The following is a 19,006-nucleotide window of genomic DNA, read 5'->3' as shown; positions in this document are numbered from 1 at the left end:
TGTTGTTTGTAGACAGGAGGTGTCAGCATTGCGTGCAGATTTTGTGCGGCGCCAAGCTGAAGAGGAGACCTATTATGCTCAGCAGGTAGAATTCTTTTGAAGCGTAGATTTTATGAGACTATAATGCCCAGACTTCATAGAGATCATCAGAATATAAAAGAAAGCAAGATTTAAAAGCCCTGGAATTGAAATAAAGTGAACACATTTGTACTTTTTAAATCACTTTGAACACAGGAGCTGCTGCAGAAAGCAGAAGAACAGCGCAGAAACATCCTAACACAAGAAGAGGAAAAACTAACACAGCAGAGAGCAAAGTAAGCAGCACTGTTACTGTTAAATTATGACCAAAAAAAGAATTATGTGACTTCAGGCAATTGGTTGTTGAGGCTGCTTCCTTCTTGTTCAGGTTGGCTGCCATGAAGAGAGAGCTGAAGGTGAAGGAGTTACAGCTGCTGGATGCAACTCGAAGACGCTTTCTCAAACACCAGCAGGACTTGAGAGCGTCACAGATACAGAGACTAGACCAAGAGATCAGCAGGAAGGTGAACACAGATCTGTCCGGTCATGCACAGGATGTGTTTTGTAGGGTTTTTTTTTAATCACCTGTGTAGTGAAAAAAAAGCTCAAATTTGCCAGTAAAGTATAGCTGTTATAAGCCTTTTGTTTTTTTAGTCCCAGACAAGAAAATGCTTCGTTTCATGTCTGAAAGCTTCCACCAAAAGCTGCTGACTTGAATAAGTTATATATTTAGTTGTGAGCAACACTAAGACATGTCTCTTCCCAGTATTTTAAAAACCTTTACATCTATGGGGCACATTTACGATTCACAACTTACTGCTGCATCGCTTTGACTTTACTTTAGTTTGTACGCTAGAACTTTATCACATCAGAGATTCTGGGCTGTAATCCTAAAATAAGTCAGTGTGTTGCCAGGCTGGCCACAAAGGTTTATGGATCGGTTGATATTTGTGAAAACTAGCAGAAAATCTGCAGTTTTCTTCTCAAGCCAAAATTCTAACCTGTACATTCTGCTGCAGATGGATCTCCGTGAGCAGGAGACGGCTGCAGCGGTCCAGGATCTAGAAGTCAGACAGATGGAACTGGAGGCTCAGAGGAAACGACTGGAACAGGTGACAAATGCCTTCCTGCTTCCTCACCAGCCTCTCTTATGTCACTCTGTCCTCCCTCTTTTTTTTACGATTAGTATTTCAGTTTCTTACCGAAGGGGACTCTTGTTGACCTAAAACCATTTTCTAATTAAAACACCTAAAAGCTTTAAAAGATAGCACTGCTTTTTGGGGAATTGAATAGACAATATGTTTTAGCAGATTTTACAATTCAACCAATAAGCTTTTTTCTAATTTCGGAAAGCAAATCACTTCCTGGTGTCACAGCCCTTATTGACACAAAATTTTGGTTATAGCGAATGAAAACATGCATACAACCAAACACCAAGGTTAATCAAATGTAAAACATGTTGAACTTTGAGAATATTACGCCATCTTTCTTCTGATAATCTCACTGCTAAAAGTTCCACTGTGATGTTGTTTCAATACTTTTTTTCCTTCTTCTTGTTCTTCTTCTTTTTTCATGACTGCTGTCTCAGCACTTGTTGAAAGAGCAGGAGCGTGTAGGACGGCAGGTTGAGGAGGAGGTGGAGGTGAGAATGAGGAAAGCGGAGAGAGAGGAGGAGAGCTTCACAGAGCTGCTGCACGGCACTCAGACAAACATGCAGGTTAGCGTCACATTCCAGTATAACCGTGACACGTGTTAACGTATGATCTTGTGTATCCATCTGGCTTTGTAAGAAGCTACCGAATACACACAATCATCCAAACTCATATTTTGGCACATGTACTTGTGATCGTTTCCTCTTGTGTCTCTAAATTTTTTACACACACACACACACACACACACAGGCCCTGGAGGAGTCTCTGGCAGAGGCTTGCCAGCTGGGCTTGGAGTCGGACTGGCAGAGAGAGGTGGCGGATCGCCTGCAGCAGGTCGACGCTGAGCAGGAGAGGAAGAGGGAGAGACTGGCAGAGCTTCACAAGCAAACCCTGGCAGAGGAGGAGAGACTGGCTGACACCATAAGAGATGTGGCAGGAAGTAAGGTGAGAACAGCGAGAGTGTGTTTGTCAACATGTCAGTTTACATAATGCGTCGGCTTGTCTGCTGCATGGAAAATTACAGCGGCATGATTTATGGGTGGGATTCAGTTCTATAAAAGAGCTCTGGCTTATATTAATTATGAAACACCACTGAAGACAGATTGTAATATTTGTATAAATTCATTCAGTCGTACAGTGAGTGCTTGTGAATTTGCAGTGGGATGAAGTGATGAGTACCAGAGCCCAGTTACAGGAGCAGCAGCAGCAGCCCTGGTATTCAGCAGATGCAGGTATTAGTCCATACACACACAAACACACACATTTTCTATTTCCAGATGTGGATCTAATGTTTCAGTGTTTGCTTTGTGTTAGATGAGAAACAGATGAGATTAAGGTTGCAGTGTTCGACTGGAGGACGTCCTCACAGACCCACTGCCACCACTGCTGTTTCTGTTGGAACCAAAGGTGTCGGTCCAGCAATCAGAGCCAACGGTGCTCCCACTCCGACGCAGGCAGGGACCAAAGTGGTGTGTCTGAACAGCAGTTCACCTTCAGAGAGCACCTCCACCAACTGTAAGTCACTGTGATTAACACTTTTTACTGCAAAAGAAAAGAAAAAAAACACCCTCAGGTTAAATTATTTCCTCTAATTTATGTACTGCTACTTTTCTTGTGAAAAGACTCCCCACAGGAGTTTGATCTTTTCAGAAAGGAAATGTTTGTTTCTGGTGAAACAAATGCAAATTGGCACAGCAACGCAGGGCTTTGTTGTGTAATCAGTGCTGTGATCCGTGCCAACACAACAAGGTAGCGATGTGTTGCAGAGACAACAAAAAATTGTTGCATAGTGTCTGTTGTAGGTGGGGCTGTTGCACCTTTTTTCGCTTCATCGTACTGTGTGTGTGGTCAAGAGACAGATTAGACAAGCGGCGGCGGAAGTAGTCACAGAACCAAATCCACATGTGTGTGAAAGAAAGAGCCTGCATGGTGAGACATGCAAAACTAGACTTCGGTGCCACACACCAAGCCTGTGGTTGTGCCCAGTGGACCAGCATTATGTCTGCTCACCTGGATCAGCCTAAACAAGCAACTGCAGTCAATGGCGGCATAATAAGCAGGCTTTTTTTTTTTTTTTTTTTTTAAGCAGAATTATAGTGTGATCTCTCTGTGAAAGGCGTTAAAGTGAGTGTAGCAGGATAAGTCACTGCTGGATGACACCTGAGCAGGATTAGCAAGTAGCTGCTCCTCTTTATTAAAAGTACAGGTTTAATACCTTCTATTAAGAATGAGCATTGTGAGGTGTTTTGTACCAATAATTCTGTCGTCCTTTCCTTCCTCTGCCAGTCTCCCTGGATCGGGGCCGGGCCCAGCTGGACAGCAGCGAGCGAGAACTGCTGAAGGAAATCACAGAACTGAGACAGAAGCTGGCAGCCAGAGCCAGAGAGGGCAGCTCTGCCTCCTCACAGTCTGTCCACACACTGTCCTCTGTCTCCCAGTGACCACAAACTCCTCTATGTCCTTCAAAGTGTCACAGAAACATATTCTCATCTCAAGCTCCCTAGAAGGGAACAGAAACAGTGAGTCAGACCAAGCTGAACTGAGTGGATCGCTTCTGTCTGATTACCTCTTTCCAAGGACTCGTATTCTGTCTTTCTCTCCTTCTTGAGCTACAAATTACTGATGCAACAAGAGTCAAGTTTACCTGGACATCATCAACCACTATGTCATAAAAACCCACCTTCTCTATGTAAATGGGCTGATCCTTTGCATTTCTGGCTGTGCTGTTGGTTCATACGATGCGCAGACGGTTGCGCTAGCATTCAAGTCAACCTGAAATCCATGGGTGGGCTCTCTCATAATATTCTTTTTACTTGTCTTAGCCTCTGCAGCTGGTGGACGTTACTCAGACAAACTGAGTGGCTTTGCTAATTCTGTGATCAAACATTCACTTCTTCTACATCGTACAGTATCAAATCTTGCAGCCATGGTCAACATATTAATAACACTGTCATACTACCATTATTCATGATTTTGTTTTTTTAACTTAATGCACTGTTTCTCTTGGAAATTTTATTTTAATGGATTTTATACAGTTTTATTTAAAACCTGTTTGGATAAAAAAATAAATCCTGATTGATCTTTTTGTCTCATTGGCTCCTTTGATTCATTCTGATATGTTTTCATGCCTGGAATTATTTTGTTACTGGATATTTGGTGGTGAAAGCAAGACAATAGTCAGGTTGTTTTATTGAAAGAGGCAAACTACAGACCACTGAGGACCAAACATTTAAAGTGTAATTACTGTGAAACAGCTCTGTGGGCCTCTGCTGCTCTCCGCTGTGTCTGGGTGTGTCGACAACATGTCTGTCTCTGCCTTCAGTCCCTTAAGCAGCCGGTTGTTGTCTGATGTGAGCTGAAATGACAGCTATCTCCATTCCTGTCAGTCATTCCTTGCTGTCCCTCCACCCAGCTTTTATCTGTGCTCACCTGCTCTGCATCACTCGGTCTGAAGCCTGGGGAGGAGGCTGCCAAACGACTCCACCGGGCTCTGTTATCACCGACCCAGCTAATTAACAAACAATAACGTAAATGCAATGTTCTCAAAAGCAGAGAATCATGTCTTGAAGCCAAATTTCCCAGAACAGCCTGACATATTAACATCAACTTTTCACCTGCTTATAATTACCTACTGATTTCATTGATACTTTTCCTGTGTGTTTCTTGAGGCACATCCCAAAAGCTCACAGTCTTAAACTCATAGCAGGGCTTTTACTCTCAGTTCGCACCTGTCACATCTCATCATGCGTTACAAAACCTCACCTGCCCTTAGCGGGGGCGGATCTACTTTCTCTCTTTACCTCTCTGTCAGTTTGAGTCAGTAGATTTCTCACACAAATGGATCCTGCGGAGCTGTAACGTCAGCCTTTTTATGGCTGAACTTATTCTCTAAGAGGAGCATTCAAGATGCAGCTTTTTTAGTTATTTATTTTTTGGCATGTTAAAATTTAACAGAACCATAAAATAAGACTTTTTTTTTTTCCATCCATCATCCATGGATGCGGGCAACAGTGCGTCTGTGCTGTGGTACAGGAGGTCCAAACCTCAGGGGAAAGTGAGGCGACGGGTTCAAGACCTCCGCATCCCTTCCTCCTCGTACTATGACTTCATAGCCAGCAGACCCGCTCTGGACCTGAGCCACAATGAGAGTGCCCGACTCGCAGCCGACTGCCTGCTCAGTCAGGGCTTGAAGGGATACCACGAGGTGCTGAAGGAAGAGGGAGAAGTGGACTTTCTGTCAGAGCTGGAGAAGAGTTACATTCTGGAAAACAGGAGGCATGACTACACAGGTTGTAAATGTTTGTTTATGTGTTCTTTCTGTGTAATTTTCCTGATCTTGGCAGCCTGTTGTGCTTGAAAACAAGATCATCAGGTAGATTCATAGGCTAAAAAAGATTGCTGGTTGTGTTACTTTTCATTCATACACTTCTGTGCTTTACACAGATGATCCTGGTGGAACTGATGATGATGATGACAAAGAGTTAGACAGCTTATCTGCTGGCTCTCGATCTCCCACCAGCTGCTCTGCAGTGTCAACAGACAGTGATCCTACTCTGGCAGACTTGGACCACAGCGGCCTGAGAGGTACCCCACGTGTAGAAATGTTTTTATGGAAAGCACATAATTACTGTAAAAACTCTTGGTGTTTGAGGTGTAAAAATCCTCTTAAGACAACTGTGGGTCTGCGTCTTTACTTTGGGAAATGAAATACTCAGCTTTTCCATTTTCATTAGCTGCCGTCTCCAGCTATGCCTTTGCTCTTCCAGGTGTGAATTCGAGCGGTCCTGTCCTGAGCGACTCCAGTATTGAGGTTTTTTTCCAGTCTGACAGCAGGGCCGCCGGCATGAAAGACGTGGTCAGGCAGTTCATCAGGAAGGCTGAACTGGTATGTCGAAGGGTGCGTTTGTGTGTTTCTTTACGCATGACTGTGCACGTGAGAGAAACATGTCAATACTGGATCTTGTGGGCTGAAATAGCAGATGTACAGTGAGTGATATCTGTCAGTGGTGCAAGAAGTATTCAGAATGTTCACTTAGGTAGAAGTGTTAATACTACACTATGAAAATACTTCACAAGTAAAAGTCCTTGATTTAATAATGTACATTAATAAAAGTATGTAAATGTACTGAAGTATCAAAAGTAGTACTCATTGTGTGATAAAGTGGTTCCTCTCAGTGTTTTCTCAAAATATGTGATGTTGTTGGACTAATAAATATTGCAGCAGTATATTATTATAAATAACAATATACTGCTGCATTCATGTGTATGTTGCATTTAACCACTGTAGATAGTTAGGGTTCAGCTAATTCAAACTACTTTATATAGTGCTGAATAGTTTAACCTACACCAACACATCATATTCCATTCAATCACTGTCCTGTGGGAGCCATGAATCTTTAAAAGGTTTTCATGAGCTCAGTACAACAGCCCTGTTTTCATCTTCCTTACATTTGTGCATTTTCCAGTTATTCCTAGAGGGTTATTGAATACTTAGTTTCACTGAAGATCTTTGTCAACTTCCTCAGCTCATAAATGAACACCATGTTTTTTAGTTTATCAGAAACATTCAAAAATCCTCACACTTAGACTTTTTTTGTTTGTTTGTTTGTTTGTTTTTACTGCACAGAAATGTATTGTGAAAAGTAAATAAATGCATCAGGAGGAGGAGTTAAAAGGACAATATTTCCCTCTGAGATGTGGTGGAGTAGAAGTAGAGAGTTGCATGGAATGGAAATAAGTACCTCGAATTTGTACATAAGCACAGTACTTGAGTAAATGTACATTCTACCACAGTGTGGGTCTTTATGGGTCTATAGTGGCTGACATCTTTACTGATGTGACTCCATGTGGCTGTTTAGGCTCTGGCCATAGTGATGGACAGCTTCAGTGACGTGGAGCTGCTGTGTGATCTTCTGGAGGCGAGCAGGAAGAGGAACGTGTCCGTTCATCTGCTGCTGGATCGTCTCAACCTGAACCTGTTTCTGAGCATGTGGCAGGACCTCAATCTCAACAGCAAAAACTTCCCTGTGAGTCTCTTCATTTCCCTCTTTGCATCCAACTCCTTTACTCCTGCTTGCATCAGTAAAGTTTTACAAAACTTTATTAACTCCCTGAAGGTTGGTTTAATGTCACCAATAAATATGCTTCTACTCACGATGTTAGGCTTCATGTCGTAACACGGTACGGCCTTCCAGCTACAGCCAAACACTGTACATGGAAAACATCTTTGCCACCTTTCAAATTAAAGATGATTACTATGGCTGCAACTAACAATTATATCCATTGTTAAATAATCTACCACTATTTATTCAAATCACTGATTAATTGTTTGGTTTTTTAAAATGTCAAATAAATTAGAAAAATGTCAATCAGTGTTTCTCAGAACCAGGGATGACTTCCTCAAATGTTTCATTTTGTCCACAACCCAAAGATAGTCAGTTTGCCATCACATAGGAGCAAAAAAACACAGAAAATATTAAAATATAAAAAGCTGGAATCAGAGATTTCAGCCCTTTTTTTTTGCTAAAAAATTAAATAAAATCTGAGTGTTCGCTTACGTCAATTATTTATTTCAGTATAGTTGATGGGCTGCAAGGTGGAGCAGTGGTTAGCACTGTTACCTCACAGTAAGAAGGTCGCTGGTTCACGTCCTGGTGAGGACACCCGGGATCTTTCTGTGTGGAGTTTGCATGTTCTCCCCATGCAGTGTGGGTTCTCTCCGGGTTCTCCAGCTTCTTCCCACACAGTCCAAAAACATGTTGAGGTTAATTGGTGAATCTAAATTGTCCGTAGGTGTGAATGTGAGTGTCCCCTGTCTTCACCCTAAGTCAGCTCCCCCCTGCGACCCTAGTGAGGATTAAATGATGGATGGATGGATCCCTTTGTGCTTATTTAAGAACTGCTCCATTACCACTGGATACTGAGACAGGCAGATATAAAGGTGTTTCTAAAGACCAATGTTTGTGTGTTTTTTGTTAAGTTAGTGGTATTTTAGGTGAATTTCATTTTGTATCCCACTGCCTTTTCTACACAGACATCATGAATTCTTTGCTTGAAAAAATCCAACTAAATAGTCCTGATGTACTCTGGTTGTCTGAGGTTAATAATATGTTGTTGTTTATTTAAATGTGGAGACTTTGTTTTAGTGAGATTTATTAGTATTTCTAGTGTGAGTTTCCAAATGTACCTTTTTTTTAAAAAAAAGAATTTGTCTAAATGTGTATTCTGATTAGTCTTGTAGCCATTCAGGGTATTCTTAAGTGTAAATCAATTTATGTTTTTTCAAAAAAACTTTTTATAAATCAATTTATCTTTTTAAGATTTCTTTTATTTCTTTAATTTTCTGCTTCACTCACGATGTTTGTCCCCAGCATCTATAAAGTTTGTCTAATAACTGAAGTATGTGAATGAAGGCATTTTATTTATGTAAATAATGTAACATACTATTAAAGTCAAGGCACCATCATTTATATAGCACAGTTTTAAAAAAACAAAAAAAACAGCTGCTGCGCCAAACTGTTTTCCAGTAAAGTAAGTGTATGTGTCGGGGGCAAGACCCTGTGGTTTTATTTATGATGCGAATTTGCCTGAATAATTTACACATCTTTGATTTTAAACCCTGAAGAAATACCATAAAATACTGCTTTACCTGACTATAATACATAACAAGGCTGAGACCCTACAGTATTATTAATAATGGAGATTAGGATAACTAATTTAATAATGTAGCTAAGGCCCAGTGGTATTATTAATTATGGATATTAAGCTAATTAATTTTAAGTATAAGGCTAAGACTCTTAAGCATTAATAATCATGGAGATTAAGTTATGACCCTACAGAAATACCCTTTTCTTTTTCTTTCTTTCTTTCTTTCTTTCTTTCTTTCTTTCTTTCTTTCTTTCTTTCTTTCTTTCTTTCTTTCTTTCTTTCTTTCTTTAAATCAACCAACAATCAGAACCTCATAGATAATTAGAATGGACACACTTTCTATAGCAAAGGAAATTATGTTTATTCTGCTTCCTCAAGTGATAACTTCACAATTTATATGTATTGAATAATTGTGGTGTTTTGTTTGTGTGTATAGAAGCTGTCAGTACGAAGTGTCCATGGACAAACCTACTGTTCAAAGACAGGCAGGAAGCTGACAGGTCAGATTGCTGCCAGTTTTATCATCACTGACTGGGTTGAAGTGCTGACTGGTTCATACAGGTACACGCTCACAGAAACAGTAACTTCAGTGTGTATCTGATGTGTTTACTGTCTATTTGTTGTATGCTTTCCCTCTGTCTTTCTGTTGTGAATAATAGTTTGTGTGTGTCCTGTGCCCTCAGTTTCTCGTGGCTGTCCTGGCAGGTCCATCGGAGTCTTGCCGTCCGCATGAAGGGCAGCTCAGTTGCACCTTTCCAACAGGAATTCCACAGACTCTACTCCAGCTCCAAACCAGTCGCTGGTTTTGTCACTTTCATCACTTTGCCGCACAGTCTTGGTCTCAGTTCCAGATCACATGAAGCTCACAATAATAACAGTGGCATCACTAAGCCGAAATCAAACCAGACCAAAACAACAATGTGCCTCTGGGCTTGGAATGAAAAGCCTGCAAACACTCAGACGGCTTTGTGTGATCCACCAGGCCTAGAACTGGAGTGCGGCAAAGGTGAAAACCAGACTGTGCACAGAGCAGACACTGGTTTGCAAACACAGAGTAGATCTCAACAACTGTACCCAAAACCTTTGCTTCAAACAGAAACAGAGTGTAAGGAGCAGCGTGTACCTCTGGAGAAGCCACAACAAACAGTGGGAGGTCTGTGCGCTCAGCCTGAGGCAAGAAGAAACGTGGAACCTCTGGAGATGAACCAAGGCCAGATCCACTGGCATTTAAACCCTCCTGATCAGACCTACAACCCATACGGTCAGTCTCAACTAGCCAGCTTCACCATCATCACCACCACTGAAAAGACTGCAAGGGTTCAGGAGCCAAGCCCTCTGCACACCGCCTCCCCGACACACGGACAGCACAGGACTGGACGCTATCAGTCACCGCTAATGAAGAATTCAAGTACTGATCAGCCAGATGTGGCGACTGAAGGACATTTCTTTCAGCAAAGGAGCAGAAATGTACTAACCACAGGCCTAAACACACAGAGAGGACAGTGGAACTACTCACTAAACTTGAAACCAAAGGTAGAACTTCCATCTGATAATCCCAGGCTCCTGACTCCTTCTACTCCATCACAGCAACAACAACCAAATAGCAGCTTCCAGCTTCCTTTCAGCAGCCCAAGGGGCCACTCATCTGGGCTACAAACCAAAATCTCCTTTCTAGAAACCAGAAGGCAAGATCATCTCCAGAGGCACTGCCAGTCCCCTCTTCAGTCACACCCTAACACAGATTCCCCTGGTCCAAAGTCAGCTTCCACAGGAATGGGAGCTCATCTCAAGCCTCCGCTCCAGACAAACTCCAGAGTGTTCATGCCAGGAGCCAGGATGCTGCCACAGTCTCGCGCCTCCCAGCAGAGGATCAACTGGACCCCCCAAAGTAATCAAGCTGCGGCTCGACCCGGAGCTGTGGCTCGTCACAGCTCCTTCAGCGCCGCTCAGGGGATGGGACAGAGGACAGGAGGACAGCTGGGCTGGAGGCCGTTCCAGAGCGGCATGAATTCACCGCTGGGAAGAAGCAAGAGCATGACTGATAGACGCACAGCAGGCTTCAGAGGTCTTAATCAAAACCGACCATAAACCTGACGGAGGCATACACACTGTGGAGAAATCTAGGTCACATTTATTCACCCTCAGAAGGACGCTCAAGAGCTACAGTTACACAAAACAGTGTCTTCATCTGTATGTGTGAAATATACATTCAACTGTAAATCTTCAGAGATTATATTAGATTTAGTGACGAGTATGTTATTGCTACAACACAATAAACTGTTTTTAGAGCATAAACCTGTCTGCTTTTCTTTATTAAATGTTTCTAAACCCAGGAAGTCTGTGAAACGTTCTGAGGAAATGAGATTTAAGCAGATATTTCAGCAGAGTGTTGGAGGTGATGTTGCTGCGCAGCCACACAGGTGTTTTCAGTTATTAGCTAATTAAACTTCTGCTCAGGTTGGTGCAGAGCGGAGATGAATTATGTGTTGTCAGAACTTGAACGGGATAAATTACACACAATAGAACTCCACTGTCCTGGGAGAGGAGGAATAATCAGGAAGTTAAGTGACACACCTGTTTATCTGTCAGGCAGGTGTGGTAAAGGCTTGTATTACTGTCGGCTCGTTTACAGTTAACACGCTGGAAGAACGCCGGACTGTTCTTTTTTGTTATGCTGGACATTTTCAGATCTGACAACTGATCCTAAAACGGCTGGTCGGAAGCCACCTAACTGTGTAGAAAAATGCATGAGTGCTTGAGTTCCTGAGTCTAAAATATGACACCTTCTCCCCACACAGTTTAGCTTACTGTAGCAGAAAAGTCACAAATACAGTTGATGACTTAAAACAGGTGCATTTTGTTTGGGTGAGCTGCTTCTAGAGGACTCATATTGTGCATTTTATAGACATAAATATAGACGTATACAGGTCTTTTTCATGGCAGACATTATTGAAGGTCCCATATTGTGCCCCTTTTCAGCAAATTCATCCAAGTTTCACATGTCCCCATATTGTGTCTTTCAGTTTTCAGCTCATAATACTGCCATGATGTTATCGCTGTTCTAAATGGGCTGTTTGTTCTGAAAACCAATAAGCTGCTGCTGATCCCGCCCATTTCAGGAAGAACATGCTGTCGGTGGCTGTCAATCAAAGTGTGAGCTGGACAACTATTGGTTAGTTTGGTGTCATAAGGCTCCTGGGCCAAATTCATACTCACTTGTCATTTTTATTTTGTCAGGTTTATAACAACTACACAACACGATATATATATATATATTTCAGCACATTTTTATTCATAATAACACCAACATTAGCAACATTCTAATGTTTTATGAGCATGTTAAGGCGTAAGTGATATTTTTGGTAAACATAAAAAAAAATGTCTCACTTGCAGAACATACATGATATTGTCCACAGCATGGAGTGGATGAAATATTCAGGCGTCTGTTTGGTTCTGTAGAATGCATGATAACTACATTCACTGTGCAGTTCTGCCCGTTTTTCAATTATACGAAGCCGCAAACAAAATTGTTACATTTTACGAGTGCGAGTTTGAATATTGTTTGTAGCATAATAAGTTAACATTTGTGGGAAACGTCGTCAGCATGTGTAACCATTCAGAGACAGGAGCATCAGGACTCTGTGTTTGTGCTGTGCTGCCGTCCATCAGTCTCTAACACCGACGTCAGTAAGATCTTGTTCCACCAGCGCTCTCTGAAGCTCTGCAAACACACACTGGTCAGACTTTCCCCATCCTGGTAGTCCTCCCTCATCTTTTCTGGGATCAGATCCTCTGACATCACCTGGGAGGTAAAGAGAGAGAGAATTTTACTGGTCCACCTAAATTATATTTCTAGGCTGACCTTGCATATCTCCACAAAACAAGGTCCTCACCTCAGTGACGGCCTGCAGCGTTGTTTCTTTAGGATTTAGCCGCTGTAAGGCCTCGTCTGTTATCTGCAGAGCGCTTTCGCTGCGCTGCAGCACAAAGGAGGACTGCTGCTGCCGGAGGATTCTCAACAGGAGTCTTTGGAAGGCATCAAGATACGATGATTTACACATTTAATCATAACACTGGCAACACAGATTATCTTGTCACCACATCTGTTTTATGTTGTTAGTTTGACATAATACTGTTTCATCTGTAGTTCATATGGCTCTACTTAAAATTGTGGGATAACTGTTTAAAATAACATGAGCCAATTGAATGTTTGGGATGTAACGTTTGTCTTTTTGGGTATTTTCAACTTTGGTGTGCATGTGACATATGTTAACTCAGTGGTTCCAGTCACATGTGGTACCTTGTCCTGATGAAACAGGTGCAAGCTTTGAGCCAGATTCTGTCCTCACTGAGCTCTGCTGCCGCCTCCTGTTGCTCCTCAGACTCTCCATCCCCCCGCTCTTCTGCTGACTCACAACTTTTAGAGATGCAGGATTCTATTAAAACGATAGTAAACACAGCAAAGCACGTGGCATCATGAGGGCACCTCATTTATACTATGACTGTTAAAACTGAGACAGGCAGTTCATTCTACCTGTGGTTCTGTCGCTGTCCAGCAGCTGCAAACACGTCTGTCCCAGACTGAACCAGTGCCAGGGGTTGAAGGGCAGCAGGCTGCACAGCTGCTGCAGAGACAACATCTTTGATCTGACGGCTCCAAAATGCTGGTAGATGCTGACCTTTAGGAGAAGTTTCAATTTCATATATATTATATTCCAAAAGCAAACTGGATTAAGAGTGAAATAGGGGGAACTGTGTATATGTGTGTGTGTTCTGACTAACTCTTACCTTAAGCAGGAGGAGGCTGGTCAGGTGACAGGTGTTGGAGGCTTCTTTGCTCTGGAGGGAGGTCATGTAGGTGTTACTACTGAGGTCTGGTCATGTTCTAAGTTTCGTGTCTCATGGTTGTTTAGTTTAGTACGAAATACAAGTCCATGCATTCAATGTCATGAGTTCATAAAGTTAAACTGAATTTTAAATTAAAAGCTGTAGCTGCCAAGTTGCTATACTTTGTGAAATGATGAGGTGTTAGAATAAACAGGTTTCTTCTGTTTAGTGTATTACAATATAACTGTGGCCTAATGTTCACTTTCATCTTACGTTAGACAAAATATCTTTGCCTAATAATGTTTGTAGGTTTGATAACTTGAGAAATTATCAATCAAAAATGAACAAGCTCTGGTGGCATTACAATGGAGAACACTGAAATAATGGCAACCATATACTAATGGTTGTCTATAAATAGGGATGGATATTATTAAGATTTTAACGATACTACAACTTCTACCAATACTGCTCATCGATCCGGTCCTGTAACGGTATTCCTATCTGTAGTTTTTGATAGTTGTTCATTGTTTGTTTTGCTTTAAAGACTAAAAACTAAACAAGTTTAAAAACAGAATAAGAATTACTTTATTTTCTCTGTGCTGTATTTAAATTAAAATTGATATAGACACTAATGTGTAGATGGGATGATCGGAGGTCTGTGGACAGTGTCAAAGACTTTACTCACTAAATAAAACATTAGGCATTGTGTTTCATTTAACTGACCAGCATTATATCAGAGTGAAAAGCTCCATCTTGAACATATATTAAGTAAATGTCACGACACTGTGTTGATAAAACCGCTTTCACTCTTCACTTTAGAATACAACGTTAATGCAGGACTTTGACAGTGTTTTTACTGATGTGTGATTTTAATAGTCTAGTGAAGACAACAGTAGAAGTACTTCTTCTATCATTAACACCAACATCCACTCAGAGAAACAGTGAAAATCATATAAGACAGAGTTTGTCTGCAGCCTCCAAATCACTAAATCCTGCTGCTCTGAATGTGAAACTAAAATTCTGCTCAGGTGATGCTCTGAATTTCAGACTGAATTCATAACCACAGACAGTTAAACAAGCGGCTGGAGAATACTTACTTTTAATCAGTAGCCTGTGTTCGTACAGTTCAGTTAACTCAGTGTTCGGGCTGCTAACAAACGTTAGCGATGAACTACGAGCTCAGCAGTGAAACATTTCTTTGTCTGTATGAACTTTTGCTGAATGTTTCCACAGATTACTGCTGCGGCAACAAACATTTTCTGCTACAGAGTCCAACAGACAGAACTCTGTTCTGGATTTGGAAAGCGAAAATGATAGGTGATGAGATAAAATGTGCAAAACAATGATCTTCTTACTTTCTAAAGTATCGTAAACAGAACTGTTAACGTCGGAGCTAATCAGTCCTCCGGTATTTAACAGTTTGCCCTGGGGTTCATTTAAAACCAGGGCTGAGTACTCATCCCTATCTATAATATTAGTATGTCATGAAAGTTTGAAATATCAAACTTGTTATTTAATAAAGCAAAGAGCAATCAGTGTAATGTTGTTTTTCTACAACACCAAGTAACATATAAAGGATGTGAACATGGCAGCAGGTTGTTTCAGTTACAATCACTTACATGAGTCACTGTTTCATATTTAACACCTAAACAGGAAAAGAAAAAGAAGTACCAGTAATTCTGTCAACTCCAGCGCCCTGTCTCTCTGCCCCAGTTTGGTGCAGCATCGGGCCATTCCCTCCAGCACATCTCGTCTGATGGTCAGGTTGTTGTCGGCGATCCACTGCAGGCAGCTGTTGTAGGCATCCAGGGCTTTCTGAACCAGACACATGTGAATTTTACCATTAGACATCTAAAGGTGGCACGAGTAACAACAAGAAGAAAGGTCAGCATGTGACAGATGTAAACTCAGAGTTTAATTTGGTTGAAACAGCTTCTATTTATGTTCTTACTTTGAAATTACTAAGCACACATTTATTTTCAGGTACTTAAGTATTTATGCTTGTACACGACATGAGAGTAGAAAGTGGGATGTTAAAATATAGAGGATTTAACGTATTTATTATACGTTGATCGTCCGCAATGTTGAACTACTGACATGTGAAGTGAATCACACTGATCAACTTTTTACAGTGCAGGTTGTGCTGGGAAACCTTGGGTCAGGGAATTCATGTGAATGTTAGGTTGTCTGCAGCAGCCTCCCCCAGCAGAACAATGAACCCCACCACACAGCAACAACTGCTCAGTAGCCACTTCAGAAACACAACAAAGAGCTCAAAGGTGTTGACTTGGTCTCCAAACTCCCCAAATCTCAGTCTGTGAAAGCATCCATGGGATGTGCCGAAACAACTCGGATACATGAAAGAGCCACCCTGAAGCCCAGAGGATTCAATGGATCATCGGCACCTCATGACTCCCTGAGGGCTCCTGTGTCCGTGCTCCAATGGATCAGAACTGCTTTAGCAGCAGGATGACGAGCTACACAATATTAGACAAGTGGTTGTAAAGTTGTGGCAAATCGGTGCGTATGTGACATCTCAGTAATTCAGTCTGGTTTGATTTCATGAGGAGTTTCAGTGTGTTTTGGTTGAATGGTTTTCAGATGTCCTTTATAAAGCTGTTTGAAAATACTGCTGCTATGTAACATGCTTCTAACTTGAGTCTTTTGTATACATGAAATAACTGGAACTACAGACATTCCTGTTTAGTTGCAGGACTTGTCAGCTGGCTTAAAAACCTGTTTGTTGGTAGCAGTTCCACAGAATCACTTCAGTGAAAACAATGTTGCATAAGAGTCCTCACTGGCAGGCTGGCAGACATAATCTAAATTACTGAAGGGCATGAACCGAGAGTGTCCACTTGTTTTCCTGTTAGTTGCTACATGTGCTGTGTGTCAGAAAACTTCCAGGACTGGTGTCACAAAAGATATATTTCAAATCCAAACTACAAGTTTTCCCCTTTGTAGTAATCCCCCTGGAGTCTAACACACTTTCCCAGCCTTCTCTGCCACGCCGCCATGCACTCCTGGAAGGATTCTTCCGGGATCCTCCACAGCTCCGTTGTCACAGCCATCTTGATGTCGTCCACGTCTTCTAAACAGGTCCCCTTCATGACCCCCTTGAGCTTTGGGAAGTGGAAAAAAAACCCATGGAGCCAGGTGGGGTGAGTAGGGAGGTTGCTCCAGCACAGTGATGTTCTTCTCAGCCAGTAACTATCGGATGCTCACGGCATTGTGAGCAGGTGTCATAGTGAAGCAGCCACCACTTGTCCTGCCACAACTCTCGCCTCTTCTCGTACACTGAACAAAGCAAACGCCGCAGGATCTCTTTGTAGACGTGCTGGTTGATCGTCTGAAGGGGAAAACTCGTAGTCTGGGTTTGACATATATCTTTTGTGACACCAGTCTTGGAACTTTTCTGACACACCTCATATTTCGCAGGCAGTTTCTTTGGCAATATTGGACAACTGTCTTTATTAGATATTTGAAGTTTGAGAGGCCAGACTGAGCTGAATGACTTCAGTTACCTTATAGTTCCCTTGTCTCACGGCCAAGTCACCTCTGAACTTGTAGACTTTCTGCTTCTCCAAAGAATCATCAGTATCGAGAGCAGCACTGTCACAAAACCACTGCAGAGAAGAGAAGATGAAAACTTTAAAACTCACTCCTCAAGCAGCTGACCGATAGAGACTAACCTTCACGTTTACTGTGCAGTTCATACACAATGCACTATTTACATAAATGCCACAAATACTGATGTCAAACAATATTTTTACTACATACATAATTACTACAGCTCATTCTCTATCTCTGGATTACTGCAGTAACTGTGTTTGGACTGATTTTTAGCTGTTCGCCAATCTTCCTGTATCCTTTTCCATCTTTGTGAAGCCTCAAAATCAGATGTTTTTCATTTCTCTAGCAATTCTTTTCCATGTGGAGCCATGGTGCTGACATGCAGATGGAAATAGAACATGGGACCAAAACTGAGAAAGCTGTAATGTTCACAGCTTATTTTTACAACCATGTTCCTCCAGTTAAGCTAACTTAGCTTTATCGGTTTACTCAGTTTTGTTTTAGTGATCACAGGACGGAAATAACCCTTTTACTGTGTTAGCATCTTTAGCATAACATCTTGCTTGTGTTACATGTTTTTCCTGACGACAAAGCTAGCCAGCTAGCTACTGCTAACCCCGTCTGTTTCTTCACAGCTTTTTTTTTCTGGTTTCAAACCTTCACTGACGGACTTGCAGCATTTTTTTTTTCCAGTTAAAACCTCCAAATCAGAGCCTCTCACCTCTGGTTCACACAGTTTGGCGTTATAGGAGGACAGGGACACACACACTCGGTCTCTCGCCTCCGAAAACACCGAGTCGTCAAACGTGCTGCCTAATATCTCCATCCGAAACCAAGAAATATCATTAATTTCCCAGTTTCAACAGGTAAGCGTGTCTGAATGATCATATAACTTCAGCTCCACTTGTTTGTTTACACCCTCGTGGCAACGCAGTCCTTCATCGTAAACTGCACGACTAATACAGCGTCCACAACTACAGTTCCGGGAAGAAAGTTTCCGGCCGATGAGGCGCGGTTGCATAGAGTAAACATTTCTAGACAGCATCCAAGAAAAAAACAAAAACATTCCTTGCTTTTTGACACTAAAATGTAAGATTTAATTTTGTTAAAGAACATGCAAAAAAAAAAACAAAAAAAAACTTATGAATATTTTTTTTCATCCTTTTTGAGCACATCTTTAGCTAAATTAAATTATTCCAACTTTCTAAATGCCAGAATTTTTTAAAATTTCTTTCTTCAAAGTCAGAAGTTTACATACATTTCCTTAGTATTTGGTAACATTGCCTTTAAACTTTATGACTCGGGTCAAGCATTTTGGGTTTCCTTCCACAAGCTTCTCACAATAGTTTGATGAATTGTGGCCCATTCCTGCTGACAGAACTGGTGGAACTGAGTCAGGTTTGTTGGCCGTCTTGCTCCACATGCCTTTTCAACTCTGCTCACAAATTTTCTACAGGATTGAGATCAGGGCTTTGTGATGGCCGCTCCAAAACACTGACTTTGTTGTCCTTAAGTCACTTTGTAACTAGTTTGGTGGTATGTTTAGGGTCATTGTCCATTTGAAGACCCATTTCCACCCAAGCTTTAACTTCCTGGCTGATGTCCTGAGATGTTGCTTCAATAATTTCCACATAATGTTCTTTCTTTCGTCATGTGCACAGTCTCTCCTGCAGCAAAGCAGCCCCACAACATGATGCTGCCACCCCCGTACTTCACAGCTAGGATGGTCTTCTCAGGCTTGCCAGCTTCCCCCTTTTTCCTCCAAATATAATGATGGTCATTATGGCCAA

General features: G+C 41.7%; 2 protein-coding genes across 2 annotated transcripts in view; one reads left to right on the top strand and one right to left on the bottom strand.

Annotated features, from left to right (window-relative positions):
* LOC103360969 (TBC1 domain family member 31-like) overlaps positions 1 to 4,201 on the top strand; it is an 11,805-nt gene extending 7,604 nt beyond the window's left edge. Inside the window, exons 7-15 of the mRNA XM_008286921.1 lie at positions 11 to 85; positions 235 to 314; positions 407 to 542; positions 1,038 to 1,130; positions 1,607 to 1,735; positions 1,920 to 2,114; positions 2,329 to 2,401; positions 2,484 to 2,684; positions 3,456 to 4,201. Coding sequence (XP_008285143.1) covers positions 11 to 85; positions 235 to 314; positions 407 to 542; positions 1,038 to 1,130; positions 1,607 to 1,735; positions 1,920 to 2,114; positions 2,329 to 2,401; positions 2,484 to 2,684; positions 3,456 to 3,610 — 1,137 coding nt within the window. The 3' untranslated portion in view covers positions 3,611 to 4,201. The remainder of the gene's footprint in view (positions 1 to 10; positions 86 to 234; positions 315 to 406; positions 543 to 1,037; positions 1,131 to 1,606; positions 1,736 to 1,919; positions 2,115 to 2,328; positions 2,402 to 2,483; positions 2,685 to 3,455) is intronic.
* A 7,820-nt stretch (positions 4,202 to 12,021) lies between these two features.
* cunh8orf76 (chromosome unknown C8orf76 homolog) lies at positions 12,022 to 18,128 on the bottom strand. Its single transcript, XM_008286913.1, has 8 exons — positions 17,938 to 18,128; positions 17,168 to 17,269; positions 15,315 to 15,458; positions 13,605 to 13,655; positions 13,351 to 13,495; positions 13,117 to 13,252; positions 12,710 to 12,842; positions 12,022 to 12,618 (listed from the first exon to the last, which is right to left on the bottom strand). Exons 1-8 carry the CDS (start codon positions 18,040 to 18,042, stop codon positions 12,448 to 12,450), a joined length of 987 nt encoding a protein of 328 aa, XP_008285135.1. The 5' UTR covers positions 18,043 to 18,128; the 3' UTR covers positions 12,022 to 12,447.
* Between the last annotated feature and the right edge of the window lie 878 nt (positions 18,129 to 19,006).

This window comes from Stegastes partitus, unplaced genomic scaffold (genome assembly GCF_000690725.1).
Source record: "Stegastes partitus isolate 25-593 unplaced genomic scaffold, Stegastes_partitus-1.0.2 Scaffold475, whole genome shotgun sequence".
Taxonomy (NCBI): domain Eukaryota; kingdom Metazoa; phylum Chordata; class Actinopteri; family Pomacentridae; genus Stegastes; species Stegastes partitus.
This window is presented reverse-complemented; position numbering and strand designations above follow the sequence as displayed.